This window comes from Podarcis liolepis (genome assembly GCF_965112155.1).
Source record: "Podarcis liolepis genome assembly, chromosome: 8".
Classification (NCBI taxonomy): Eukaryota; Metazoa; Chordata; class Lepidosauria; order Squamata; family Lacertidae; genus Podarcis; species Podarcis liolepis.
The window spans coordinates 40,891,622-40,904,796 of record NC_139560.1 but is presented as its reverse complement, the minus strand read 5'-3'; the positions used below and the strand labels follow the sequence as shown (position 1 = coordinate 40,904,796).

Genomic DNA, 13,175 nt, shown 5'->3' with positions numbered 1-13,175 from the left:
GACTCAAGCTAAAAAGAACACTGACTTGCCTAAAACCATTTGATGAGCTCAAGGCAAAGGTTACAGCTCAACTGAAGAATTCTTGATTCACCACACAGACCGCATTCAGATGTTTTTATTTCAGTTTAATAAGCTAAGCTACCAGCAGCGTTAGGAGTCCCTTACAACTCTACAATTCTGTGGTCTATGATTTATGACTGCACATGCAGCCCCTTTGTTCCTTCCTGCATGCAAACAAGCAAGCAAGCCAACCAAGAAGGGTTCCATCAAGCATAGTTTTGTTTTGCTTTTTGTCCAAACTAGGAAACTATGGCTAACAACTCTGAAACAAGTCAGGATATAAAGCCAACTTCAAACCACGGCTTTTCCAAAGGAGTTGACCATAGATTCCAAGTTCGGACAAAACAGGCAACGATAGTTAATGGAAGACTTCCTGGTTCGTTTGGTTGCTCTCACAAAGGGACAAGTGAAGATACTATGCACACAGTCAAAAGACCACAAAAGCAAGAAGTCACTCACTGTCTCACAGCCACCATATTTACACCAGCAGTATATTGCTCACATATGCTGCAGCATACAAACCTGGCAGCAAGGGAACTAATTCGAAGAAAAGCTCCATAACTTTATGCCGGCATTCTGTTTGGGGTCGTCCACACTGCATCAAAAGCCACATGACAACATCCTCCAAGCATATGGATGTCTGTGGAAATCCCCTATATAAGGTGGTTACAAAAAAGAGGTCTGAAGTTATTAGCCAAATAATAATAATTTATTATTTATACCCAGCCCATCTGGCTAGGTTTCCCCAGCCACTCTGGGTGGCTTCCAACAAAATATTAAAATACAGTGGTCTGTTAAACATTAAAAGCTTCCCTAAACAGGGCTGCCTTCAGATGTCTTCTAAAAGTCTGTTAGTTGTTTTTTCCTTTGACATCTGGTGGGAGGGTGTTCCACAGGGCAGGTGCTATTACCAAGAAGGCCCTCTGCCTGGTTCCCTGTAACTTGGCTTCCCGAAGCAAGGGAACCGCCAGAAGGCCCTCGGCGCTGGGCATCAGTGGTTGGGCAGAACAATGCTCCTTCAGGTATACTGGACCGAGGCCGTTTAGGCAGTCAGTTACTTAAAACATTGCTCTGCTTATAAATTTGAAAGAAAAAGAAGTATTTCAAATCTACATTATATGTGTTGTGTTGTTTCCCACAACAAACATACCTCTCAGAACTCCAAAGAGATTACTAACCTAGGTATCCGCCGTTGATTTTCTTTGTTGAGGCTTGATGCTTTATGCTTAATTATACGCTTCAGGTGATCAACAGCATCACAACATTGTTGAGTTGTGCCTGTTTTAAATTTTTTGAAAATATGATATGGTAACTGGCCCAAAATAAAATTTCTAAAAGGCCATGTTTGTTTCTGGCCCTGTAGACAATGCTAAAAATACACTTTACTTCACAAATTTACACTTTTTAAAAAGTGCATAATAATGAAAAAGTAAATTAACATAAAATGTGGAACATGAGAAGCATTTTAAAGGGATATCATTTCAAATTTGCCCTTCCAAGCATGTTTCTTTATTTTTATTACAAGGCAGACATTTTAGCAGTTTCCAAAACTTAAACATTTTAACTAAAAACTCCAAATATATAGGTCTGCATTTCTTCAAGATTTGAAGCACCAAGTATGAAGCCTATCAAACAAACTTTGAAACAAGCTTTCAACATATACCTAAAGATTTCTCATCTCCATGTGTTAAGGCCAGACTTTCCAGGTACACAACCAATGCTTCAAAAACGAACTGGTCCACCAAAGCACTTTCTTCCCTATGAAACATGAAAAAATTAGATAAGCAAACTAATATTTTCAGCATTAGACAAGAAAGCATCCTTTTCTGTTGCCAGAAATATCACACCATTTTTCAGCCAGAGTATAAAAATACTGTTTTGATCTCTGTGGAAGCTTTAGTAAACACTGCATTCTCTCTCTCCTCAAAGTATGGACATTCCCTTTATTATTTTCATGCAGCATAGCAAAAATACAAACTCTGTTGCTTACCTAAATTCTCTGTAGATGTTGTTAAAAGCAAGAGAACTTCCCAACCGCTTGAAAGCATTGGGATGGAGAGCAAGACTGTATAGTCTCTTGAAGAGCGACTTGGTATTTACTGGACTTCTCTCCTGCTGCTGCGGCGTACTCTGCTTAATAGACCATTTCAAAAATTCTCGGACACACTGACCACAGAAGTCTCTCAGAGCACTGTCCACAGGGTCTACTATCCCTTCCTGAAACAGAGAATGGGCTTGGTTCACCATAAAGGAATTCTGTGATAAGAATTTATTTCCTCAACCCCTGTACTGCACATTTCATTGGATGAGTAATGAAGAATTAGTTGATAAGGAAAAAAGTAGAGAGATTTCTCATACTTTTCATCCTAAATTTATACAGGAAAATATCTCAAGGTCTACTTTGAGAGTGTCTTATGGTTCTAATAATTGTCCAAAATTTATTTCACATTCTGCTTGCAAACAGACTGAAAACAGGTTTCTGGTTGTTTTTTTTAAAGGATTATTTTGTGATTAGCGTAATACAGATTTTTTAAAAACTAAAACTTAGCTGAAATCCTGCATGCTTCGAGACAGTAAAAAACAAATCAAAGAACAAATCAAAGAACAAATCAAAGAACAAGATTGCCCACATCACTGAACTGAAAGTGAATCAATGGTATATGCCAAGACAAATAAAAACTTCCCACCAAAAAAGCCTGAGAATTAGAGCATGAAGTGTTTATAAACATCTTTGATGAAAAATATTGATTATTCATCTTGCAATTACTGATTACCTACCAAAATTGCTTCCAGTAATGCCACAGTATCTTGACTTTCAAACTTTTTGTTGTTTGTGAACCAGTGAATTAACTCCATAACTAGTGTCCCGTAGAGTTGTCTTGTAACCTAAAAGGGGGGGAAAACATTGTGTTCTATGTTTGACAGGTACACTGTAGATCAGAGGTTTTCAACCTTTATGAGTCCACAGCTCCCTTGACCAACTGTATTCTTTCTGCGGCACCCCTGTGGACCTCAGGAGCCCAGTTATGTCACCCCTTGCATGCAGAGCTGGCAGCCTCTCACCCTTTTTCAAACACCCTCCCTTGTGGAGTGTTCCCTCAACCTCCTCTTCTTGGGAGTCCTTTGGGCAGCTGCTTCCATCCCTGGTCTTTGAGCAGCCCCCACCACCCTGCCCCAAAGAGAGGTGCCTCCCAGAGGAACCATTAGCTTCTGGTGCCTGTAGCCAGGGCTGCCACAATAAACAGCTGTGCAAGCCTTTGGGAGGCAGAGACACAAGAGGGCATCAGAGGAGGGAGGGAAAGAGGGACAGAGGCCAGTGTTGCCTGTGGCACCCTTGACCATCATTCAAGGCACCCCAGGCTGCCATAGCACACTGGTTGAAAACCACTGCTGTAGATGATTTCTCATCAACTAATTCCCAGCACACCTTGGGGCTTTCCCCAGAAGTTCATGTTTAGCAACCTGAATAAAGGACTGAACAGTCTTGACATAACTGAAATGTTTTTTGTTTTTATCTAAAGCAATCCAGACAAACCATGAGCTATAGTCAAGGTGTTTGTGGTTTGGTTGGGGGAATCAAAAGCCCAGGTTCATACACAATGTGTATGAACCCCAAACCCCAGTTCAGCTTCAGGAAGCATTACAAGCATTACAGTAGCAGGACCAGGGAGGAGTGAAGTGGCCACAATTTTTGCCACAAGGACCTGCAAATTCATGCTTAGCTGTTCTTTGTCTTAAGTGTCACATGTAAACTGGACCTCTGTGTATTTCCATTATTGCCGTTTTGGATAAAGGTTTGTTGATATAAATCAGAACACAGCTTTTCCTTTTCAGTTTCATAAGTTTACAATTTGTATTCTACCGCTACATAAAACTTCAAAAAATGCCTTTATGATAACTGTAGGGAAATGTGTTTCACTCCACAGGTATTTGGAGAAGAAAAAAAGTGTCATTTTTAAACAAAATTGCAACTTCTTTTAGCCATAAGGCATCTTGAATTCCATGCAGATTTGTGAATGTTTTCATATGGTTCTTGATTCATCCATCTATCTTAATCATTTCAAGGGACTGAGTTTTATAAAGAAGCAAGCCAAAAAATAAGAGAGATACAGTGGTGCCTCGCAAGACGAAAATAATTCGTTCCGCGAGTCTTTTCGTCTTGCGATGTTTTTCGTCTTGCGAAGCACGGTCCGTCGCAACTGCGCCTCTTCAAGCGGCTTTTTAAAAAAAGCGCAAGACGTTTTCATCTTGCGAAGCAAGCCCATAGGGAAATTCGTCTAGCGAAGCAACGCAAAACCGAAAAACCCTTTCATCTAGCGAGTTTTTCATCTTGCGAGGCATTCGTCTTGCGGGGCACCACTCTACTCCAAAAAGTACAGGAATTTCCTGAAGGCTAAGAGGCCTTTGTGTGTTATACAGAACACCTGAGCATTTGGGAGTATGAGTGTTTTTGGGGCAACTCCTTTGAGATTAAACCATGTATTGCCTAGACTATTCAAAATATCTTTATTTTGAGAGTTGATCTCTCAGTCTCTTGTATCCTAGTATGACGCTCTAACAATTACACCACATTGGATCTCTATTATGGCACACTGGCTCTATCTATACTGCGAGTATCCTCTAAATTTTAAATACATTTTCCCCTTCTCCCCAGTTTCCATGGTTCACAAGATATAAAACACACACAAAAACTGGTTTATGGGGGAGGTGGCTGAAAAATATACTGAAATCCAAAATAACCCCAACAGCTTCTACCAAATATTTAAACAGAAATAAAGAGCTAACCATCTAAAATCGATTTCAAGCAACAAAAGTTCTTTAACTTGCCTGGTCCACATCACAGGCAAGTCGAAGCAATACAGGAAATGTATGTTTATACAGGTGAAACATTGGTGGAGAAGTCTGTTGTCCTTCGGGTATTTGAGCAGCTTTCCCCAGCATATACACAACTATGCTGTGTAAGAGCTCACAAGCTGCAACCTGGAAAAGGAGATCTAATCAGTCATCTCAGTTAAATACTTCCACAAAAAAATAAACACAGAACAAGGAGACTTCCAGGGATAATTTCCAGGCCTTTGTTAAAAAGAAGCCAGTGGAATTTCCAGTCATGCCCCATTGCTTGGAAAATGTACTTTACTAATCCAAGATTGGGTTGGATTCTCAACTACCGTATTTTTCGCCCCATAGGACGCACCAGCCCATAGGACGCATCAAGTTTGGGGGGGGGAATAAAGAAAAAAAAATTATTTCCCCCCCAGGCGCTTGTGGGGCAGGCAGCGGGGAGAAGCGCTCTTCTCCCCGCCGCCCGCCTTGCGATCAGGTCCGGGGACAGCAAGGAGACGCAGCGCGTCTCCCTGCTGTCCCCGGAGTGGTGGGGCAGGCAGCGGAGAGAAGCGCTTTTCTCCCCGCCGCCCGCCTGGAGATCAGGTCTGGGGACAGCAGGGAGACGCAGCGCGTCTCCCTGCTGTCCTAGGAGTGGTGGGGCAGGCAGCGGGGAGAAGCGCTCTTCTCCCCGCCGTCAGCCTCCAAACCACTTCGGGAGACAGCGGGATGGCGGCGTTCCGCCTCCCTCTGTCCCCCACCTTGTGGGGCTGGCGCTGGGGCTCTCCTGAAGCCTGGAGAGCGAGAGGGGTCGGTGCGCACCCACCCCTCTCTCTCTCCAGGCTTCAGTGAAAGCCTGCATTCGCCCCATAAGACGCACCCACATTTCCCCTTCATTTTTGGAGGGGAAAAAGTGCGTCTTATAGGGCGAAAAATACGGTAAGCTGTAGTTATTAAAATAGAGGGCTGATCAAAGACTCTAAGCTAACGCTAAACACTAAGAAGCTAAAACCCCTTTCGAGCTGTCTTACACTTTGCAGAAATTGATAACTTAAATATTATCTTTATTTGTTACATTTCTATCCCACCTTTCCTCCAATGCATATACTGTAACAAGAGAGAGAGAAATAAAGAATAGCAGGGTCATTATGTTATGCCAAGGTTTCACAAACTTGGGTCATCGGCAGTTTTTGGACTACAATTCCCATCATCCCTGACCACTGGTCCTGCTAGTTAGGGATGATGGGAGTTGTAGTCCAACAACAGCTGGAGACCAAAGTTTGGGAAACCGTGTATTATGGTATGGTATATTAAGCACAATTCAGCGTTTTCTGCATAGCTCATTAAAAACATCAGTTTGATTGCATAAGCAGCAATCCTAATACCTTTGTCTGCCTGTCACTAGCAGAAAGAGCCAATTCAGTGACACGGGGCAAGAATAAATCCAAGTAGATAACAGGCTTCATATCAGCAAATGGAACTGCAAAGCTCAGGCGTTTCTCTGTGTCCCAAGATACAAATTTCTTCATATTTTCCTCTGTAGAAGCAGCTAGTATATTTGGAAAAGAGCACCAAAAAAAACCTCAGTTGTGTTAAGCAGATAACAAGACATTTCAACCTAGGCTTAAAACAGTCAGTTTTTATCAGATGCTATTCTGAAGCAGAGCTGTATCCTAAATATTTCAATATCTATTTAAATTCCTGAATCATTCTTCAATAATAGCAAATGTTCTCTTTGCAGAATATATTAGGTACACATTTGCCACGTTGTTGACTGACTACTAGACATTCAATACTAGACATTTAATATGGTTAAGGATGGTTTCCCAGTTAAACCAGAAGCAAAGGTTGTTTGGCTTTTTAAGATCACCTTAATAACATTTCTGAAATTGCTCTAAGTTGTTTATCCTAAAGCAATGACCATACTTCAGGTTGAAGGTTTGCGGGAAAATGCTGAAATACACTTCCAACCATTTTTATTTTGCAATGGTCATGTTAATTTAGTATGATCTTTGTTGCAAAAAACAAGTTTTAGACACATCTTGGTCATAGTACAAATTCTGGAAGAGGGAAAAAAGCAAAGAATTTGGACAAATTTCTGAGCAGAAATGTTGAGCTACATCAAATGAAAAACCGAAGACAATTAGAAGATTAAGTCTCAGGACCTAGGTCAGATTCAAGTATCAAAGCAAAACGGCAAGTCCAACAGAATGCACAAGCTGTGTGCTTAAGAAGTCCCGGCCAGTTTAGAAAATTTAGATTACTTCAAACTGTGCACAAGTATACTGAAAGTACTGCTTCTGAATGAATAAATAAGGTCATGCCTTAGCAGGCTCAAATCCTAAGTTTGTTTACTCAGAAGCCCACTGAGAGAAGATTGCAGGATGTTTAGTAAAGCTGCAAAAAGAACCTTTCAACCTGATGCTAATCATGTTCATTCATAATTTCTGTTATTTCTACAAGGCTTATTTCCAAGTTAATATGTTTAACATTGCAGCCTCTGAGATTTTCTTGAGTAAAAAACCAGACAAGGCTAACCAGAGCCAATCACATTTAATTTGAACCAATTTAACAATATTGAGGCTCATGCAGACCCAATTCCAACCTCACATTTGGCATGCATTAATGGTTTTGAAAATACTTCTATGGATGGACACACATGAAATCATTTCCAGGAACACATCATCCATGCATCTTGTCCAAAAACAGTTGTGAACTAATCCCATGAAGAATCCAGCATTCTGCTCATGGGCTTATCTTTGACAAAAGGACATGAGACAGCATTTACTAGCACACACTTTCATCAATGTAACACCATGGGAATAATTTCCAAAGTCACCCTGTAGAATCTACAATGTAGATGCATACAGAACTACCATTCAAAGCATGATGGTAGTCATGCAACATGTTTAGGATCTTTCCCATAATGAACACAAAGGTAGTCAAGCTGTGGTCCAACCACCAAGTGTACATGAGCCCAAAGATTCACCTTGTAGCTATGTTTGAATTTTTAAAAACTCTAATCTGAGTTGTTCCTAAGTCTCTCTGTACCCCTCCTCTCTGTAATTCAGGTTCTGAGCTGCTCTGTGCTCCCCATTCACTATAGTAAGAATGTAAAAAAAGCTATTTCCCTTTTGGCCAAAGTGAATCAAAGTTATAGGCAGAGGAGCCCCTCCAGAAAGGATCAAGTCTGCCAAATTGCAGACAAATGGGTTCAGGGGCTTTTTGTGGGGTAAGGCAAGTGCATTGATTTCCTTCTTAATATACTGACAAGACAGGAGGGGGAAGCAGGGGATCTGTCTCTTGCTCTGACTTTTTAAAAAATAATGAAGAGGTAGCAGAGTGATGTGTACCCTTGCTTGTACATTTAAAACTTTGCAACTTTCGATGGACCTCAAAGGCGTCTAATAAGTTTTATAAAATGAAGCTGTCCATAACACTGCCTGTGGAATTCTGAAGAGCTTTGCTGTTAAAGCAAAGCAACCTTTTAATTAAAGAAAAGTAAATTTTAAGCTGCTGCACTTAAAAATTAAATAAAATAAACCTTTGAACAGACCCACTTCTTGGAAAGCCCATGGACCTACACAGTAAAGTACAGAAACAGAGCAACACAAAGCTTGGGGGGGCGGCCCTGATCCAATCCAAGGGGGTTTTATTGGCATTCAATATGGACTCATACGGATGAAAGAATCACCTTGTTATTCAGTCCCTGGAGAGAGCAGATGTAAACCTTTACTACCCACATTTCACTCATGGGCACCCTGAAGCATAGAAGCCAACATGTCTTAAAAGCATACTTGCCTACCAGACAAATCAGAATGTCATTTACTTTTAGCATTTCAAAACAGATTTAGCACTCACCAGTAACTAAATTCCGATTAATCTGTCCCCCCAGAAATCCAAGAAGGCGTACAACTCTAGCCCGTACTGCTTCCAATGACAGATCCTCCTCCTAGATAAAATATGATTGCAAGAAGGAATTCCTCAAAAGTTGTTTTTGTTTAAAGGCATTTTTTGTACATTTTTTTAAAAGAAAGAAAATAATTCAGAATTTGCATTTTAACCTGTATTTTAAATTGGGTCCCCCCCATTATGTTTTTACTGTAATTTTACTGGTGTTAGCTGCCCTGAGACCAGCTCTGGCTGGGGAGGGCAGGGTATAAATAAAATTATTTTTATATTATTATTATTAATTCTATAAGACTCCAATATTTCACAACAAAGCTGTCAAAAGAAAGAAAAAAAAGAAGGAAAGAGACGCTGTTGTATGGTAGTTCTTGCTATGAAACACTGAAATCTCCCAGAATTTTAATTCTTAGCAGTGTGGACTATCTCTCTGTTCCTGAAAGAACACTGTAATCCTATCCACACTTACCCTGGAGTATGTTCCATTGAACTTGGTGGAACTTACTTCTGAGTAGACACACACAGAATTGCTTAGTAAACGCACTTTTCTTGAAGCCCAGACTCTCAAAATTAGCATCCAATCTTCAAATTAATTTAACCAGCAAAGTGCTGCTGAAATCAGTACAGCTCTAGATAATACAATGCATTTATCTTCCAACCATTATTATACCATGATTTCAATTCATTTTTTTCTTCGTTAAGTGCTAGAATTTTCAGACTGCTGACTGTAAAATTGAAATTTCACTGAAAACTGGATTACACTGTTTGGATCTGGTAAATAGTTGCAGGACTGACCATAAAGTATTTTGGAAATCATACAGGTTAAAAATGTGTAAATCAAGGTGGACAGTTGAGCAGAGTTCTGCAGCAAGAACCTCTCAGTATCGAAAACAACAAATTGTGGACTTGGATGTTCCAAAGCTAATTACATAAAACATATGACACGTCATAACTGTGATTCAAATACTGTATTCTGCATTCACAAGCAAATATCACATTGTGATTATCCGACTGTATAAACAAATTAAGTATAAATGTGTGAGCCCGGCTTCGGCTGGGGAGGGCGGGATCCAAATAAAATTTATTATTGTTGTTGTTGTTGTTATTTCTTTTAAGTAACTGTGGATAAGTATATCCACTTGAGTATTTATCCGATACACAAAAAATTATCTTTGTAATAAGACTATGCATAATTATATAATGTATAAAAACACGTATGTCTAAATAAGAAAAAGTATGCTTTGATCTTCCGATGGAAAATATAATTATTTTTAAAGGGCAGGAGGGAACTTTACCAGTGCAAGGCTCTTTGCTTTCTTCAGACGCTGGATGACTACTTTGTTCAATCCCTTCTGAACTGCCCGAGAAAGTTTCTTCACCTCCCAATTACTCTGAGATTCATCTAATTTTCAAGAAACAATATATTGATGCTCATTTATTGTATTTATGAAAGTACAGTAGGTGTATTTTAAAACATTTCTGAGAACCAGAGAACCACTGTCTGTCAGAATAGGCAATATTGGGCTAGATGAAGGAACAGTCTGACCAGGTATAATGCAGCTTCCTAATGTATATTACTACTTGCCATTTATTTGTTTTCTATTTATAACTTCAACTAAAATCTCTCAACTGCAAGGTGACAAAAGAGCAGGTTGTCCAGCTGTTGTTGGAGTACAAATCCCATCATCCTTAGCTAGCAGGACCAGTGGTCAGCGATGATGGGAACTGTAGTCCAAAAACAGCTGGAGAGCCAAGTTTGGGAAACCCTGCACTACAGTATATAACAATGATTTAAAAAAATCCCAAATTCAAACCACTCCACAATATGGTTAGTCCAACACTGGTATGTTTAACACCTTAACACCTTTAAAAAGTCTTACCATTTTCCTGTATTCATTTTTAGCATGTACCTGTCAATGTAGAAATTTTCAAATAGCCATCAAGGCAAGGCAAGATGTCCTTGTAGTAAGGCTGTATTATATATCTGGGAATATGGGCTGACCAATCTTCCAGGGCATCCAGTGCTGCATCAGCCATTGGGGTATAGCTAAGGCCCTGTTTAAAAGCATTCTGAACAGACAGCATAAAGAAAACAGATATTTAGAGCTCCAAATATATCCCTTTTACAATATATTTGAGTCTTTGGATGTAAGTATTCTATTGCCCAATATTGCAAAATGCATAGTTATAATTTTAGTACACTTACTCCTAGAATGAGATACAGATTAAGTATGGTGGTCAGCACAGACAAATAAAACTATGAACAGCACACATGGTTGCCATACAAATCTGACATTCAAACTTTGGGTTTCCCCACTAATTCACCAATGGTGACAATGCAGATGTTAAAAGGCTGTAATTCGATACACACTTACCTCTCATTTAGTTCAGTAGGACTGACGTCTGAGTAAACATACATAGGATCATGCTGCAAATTCCACCAAAACAAGTATATATGCAAGGGGGAAATGACTGTATTGCTTATTCACCATACTGACCCACCTGCAAAGCAGGAATGTATGCTTTAATATCCAGCATGATGATGTCATGCGGCAAGGAAAGCACAAAAATAAGACAGGATGCCAATAGTTCGTCTTTGTACTGCTTCATTTTTGCTGTTACCTAAATTGAGAAAAATGGAATAATGTTAAGAACTACCTGACGTTCAAATCATCTTATGTTGGACAAGCAAGTAAAATACACCAATCTTTTGAAATGAATTGATTTAAATACAAATTTGCTTATTACACGTAACTCAAAAGACTCAACACATATTTCAAAGAAATATCACAGAGAATGTCTCACCTCTTTTCCAAATTTTGCAAATAAAGCAAAGCAGGAACTCTTCTCTGGATCTTCATAACATTTCTTTTCACTCTTTGGACCGACACCCTGAGAAACAAAAGAACATGCAGAATTGTACAAATTGCGTCAGTCTTCTCTTAGTGTTCCATTTTTTAAAAAAGAATCAACTGAATAATGTCATATAATTGAGGGAATCCATGCACCCACCAATGTGTGCAGGATTCATAGATTATGTCCTTTACATGAGGCTGGCTTTGAAGACTATATGGGAACCGCAACTGGTTCAGAACACAGCAGACAGCGCTAGCAGTAAAGGATGTATCCTGCCAGAGTTAAGTTGTTTCTGGGCAAAATTTCAAGTGCTGCTGTTCACCTATAAAGTCCTGTGTTCCTGACACAGTCAAGACAGATTAGGGATTCTGCTGGTTTACCGGCGACCTCAGTGCCCAAATGTTCTCAGATGCAGTGTTGAGGACTCCCAGACTTCTGGGGAACTTCAACATCCATGCCTAAACGACTGGCTCTGGGGTGGCTCAGGACTTCATGGCTGCCAAGACAACTGTAGGGATGGCCCAACATGCCATTGGCCCAATGTAACAGGCCGCATTCTGGACCTTGCTTTCTCAACTGGTCAAGAAAAGGGTGATCTGAAAGTGGGGGATATTGACATCAGCCCCTTGTCATGGCCAGATCACTTCCTGTTGAAATTTAGGCTTTCAGCACCTTTTCCCTTCTGCAGAGACGGGGGACTTATTGAGATGGTCGACCCTTGGAGGCTAATGGATCCAATGGGTTTCCAGAAGGCTCTGTGGTTTTTTTCTGGCTGATATGACTGGTGTTCCTGTCGAAACCCTGGAATGTGTGCAGGTGGTCCAATAAATAACTTGGGCTCAATCTGTTTAGGGCAGGGGTCTGCAACCTGCGGCTCCGGAGCCGCATATGGCTCTTTTACATCTTTGCTGTGGCTCCGGGGCGGATACTAGCGAGGGGAGGAGGCGCATTGTGCGCCCCGACACTCCTCACTGTGGCGGGCGCTGTACTGGCTGTGACGTCGCATGGGGGCGGTGCGTGCGTTAGTCACGCACCGTCCCGACATCACCTTCCCGCCCGCTGTCAGATTGTGGCTCCAGAGATATATTTGTTTTAAATGTCGCAATGGTTTTGCAGCTCCCAGTTGTTGTTTTTTCTTCGGAAACGGGTCCAAGTGGCTCTTTTTGTCTTGAAGGTTGCAGACCCCTGGTTTAGGGCTTTAAAAGGTCAAAACCAGCAGTTTAATTTGGCCCAGGAATGCACAGATAACCAGCTCAGCTGATATAATAAAGAGGTGTTACAGATGCTGTCTGCCTTGCCCCCAGTATGACTCTAGCAGCCATGTTCTGGAGCCTCTGAAATTTCTGAACAGCCCCAAATAGGGCACACTACAGTAGTACAGTCCAGTTATACCCAGAGCATAAACCACTGTGGTAAGGTTAGTCCCTTTCCCAGAACTACCGACGGGTACAAAAATACAAAAAAAATCTTAACTATTAAAATGAAAACAATCACGATTATATCAAGCACATATGCAACACATACTTGAACAA

General features: G+C 40.6%; 1 protein-coding gene across 1 annotated transcript in view; it reads right to left on the bottom strand.

The window, feature by feature from the left end:
* PRKDC (protein kinase, DNA-activated, catalytic subunit) overlaps positions 1–13,175 on the bottom strand; it is an 85,746-nt gene that overhangs the window by 55,997 nt on the left and 16,574 nt on the right. The window contains exons 19-30 of the mRNA XM_083518264.1: positions 11,593–11,679; positions 11,290–11,409; positions 10,698–10,857; positions 10,083–10,189; positions 8,743–8,833; positions 6,267–6,430; positions 4,888–5,040; positions 2,839–2,946; positions 2,051–2,277; positions 1,724–1,818; positions 1,239–1,338; positions 583–713 (exon numbers count right to left, since the gene is read on the bottom strand). Coding sequence (XP_083374390.1) covers positions 583–713; positions 1,239–1,338; positions 1,724–1,818; positions 2,051–2,277; positions 2,839–2,946; positions 4,888–5,040; positions 6,267–6,430; positions 8,743–8,833; positions 10,083–10,189; positions 10,698–10,857; positions 11,290–11,409; positions 11,593–11,679 — 1,543 coding nt within the window. The remainder of the gene's footprint in view (positions 1–582; positions 714–1,238; positions 1,339–1,723; positions 1,819–2,050; positions 2,278–2,838; positions 2,947–4,887; positions 5,041–6,266; positions 6,431–8,742; positions 8,834–10,082; positions 10,190–10,697; positions 10,858–11,289; positions 11,410–11,592; positions 11,680–13,175) is intronic.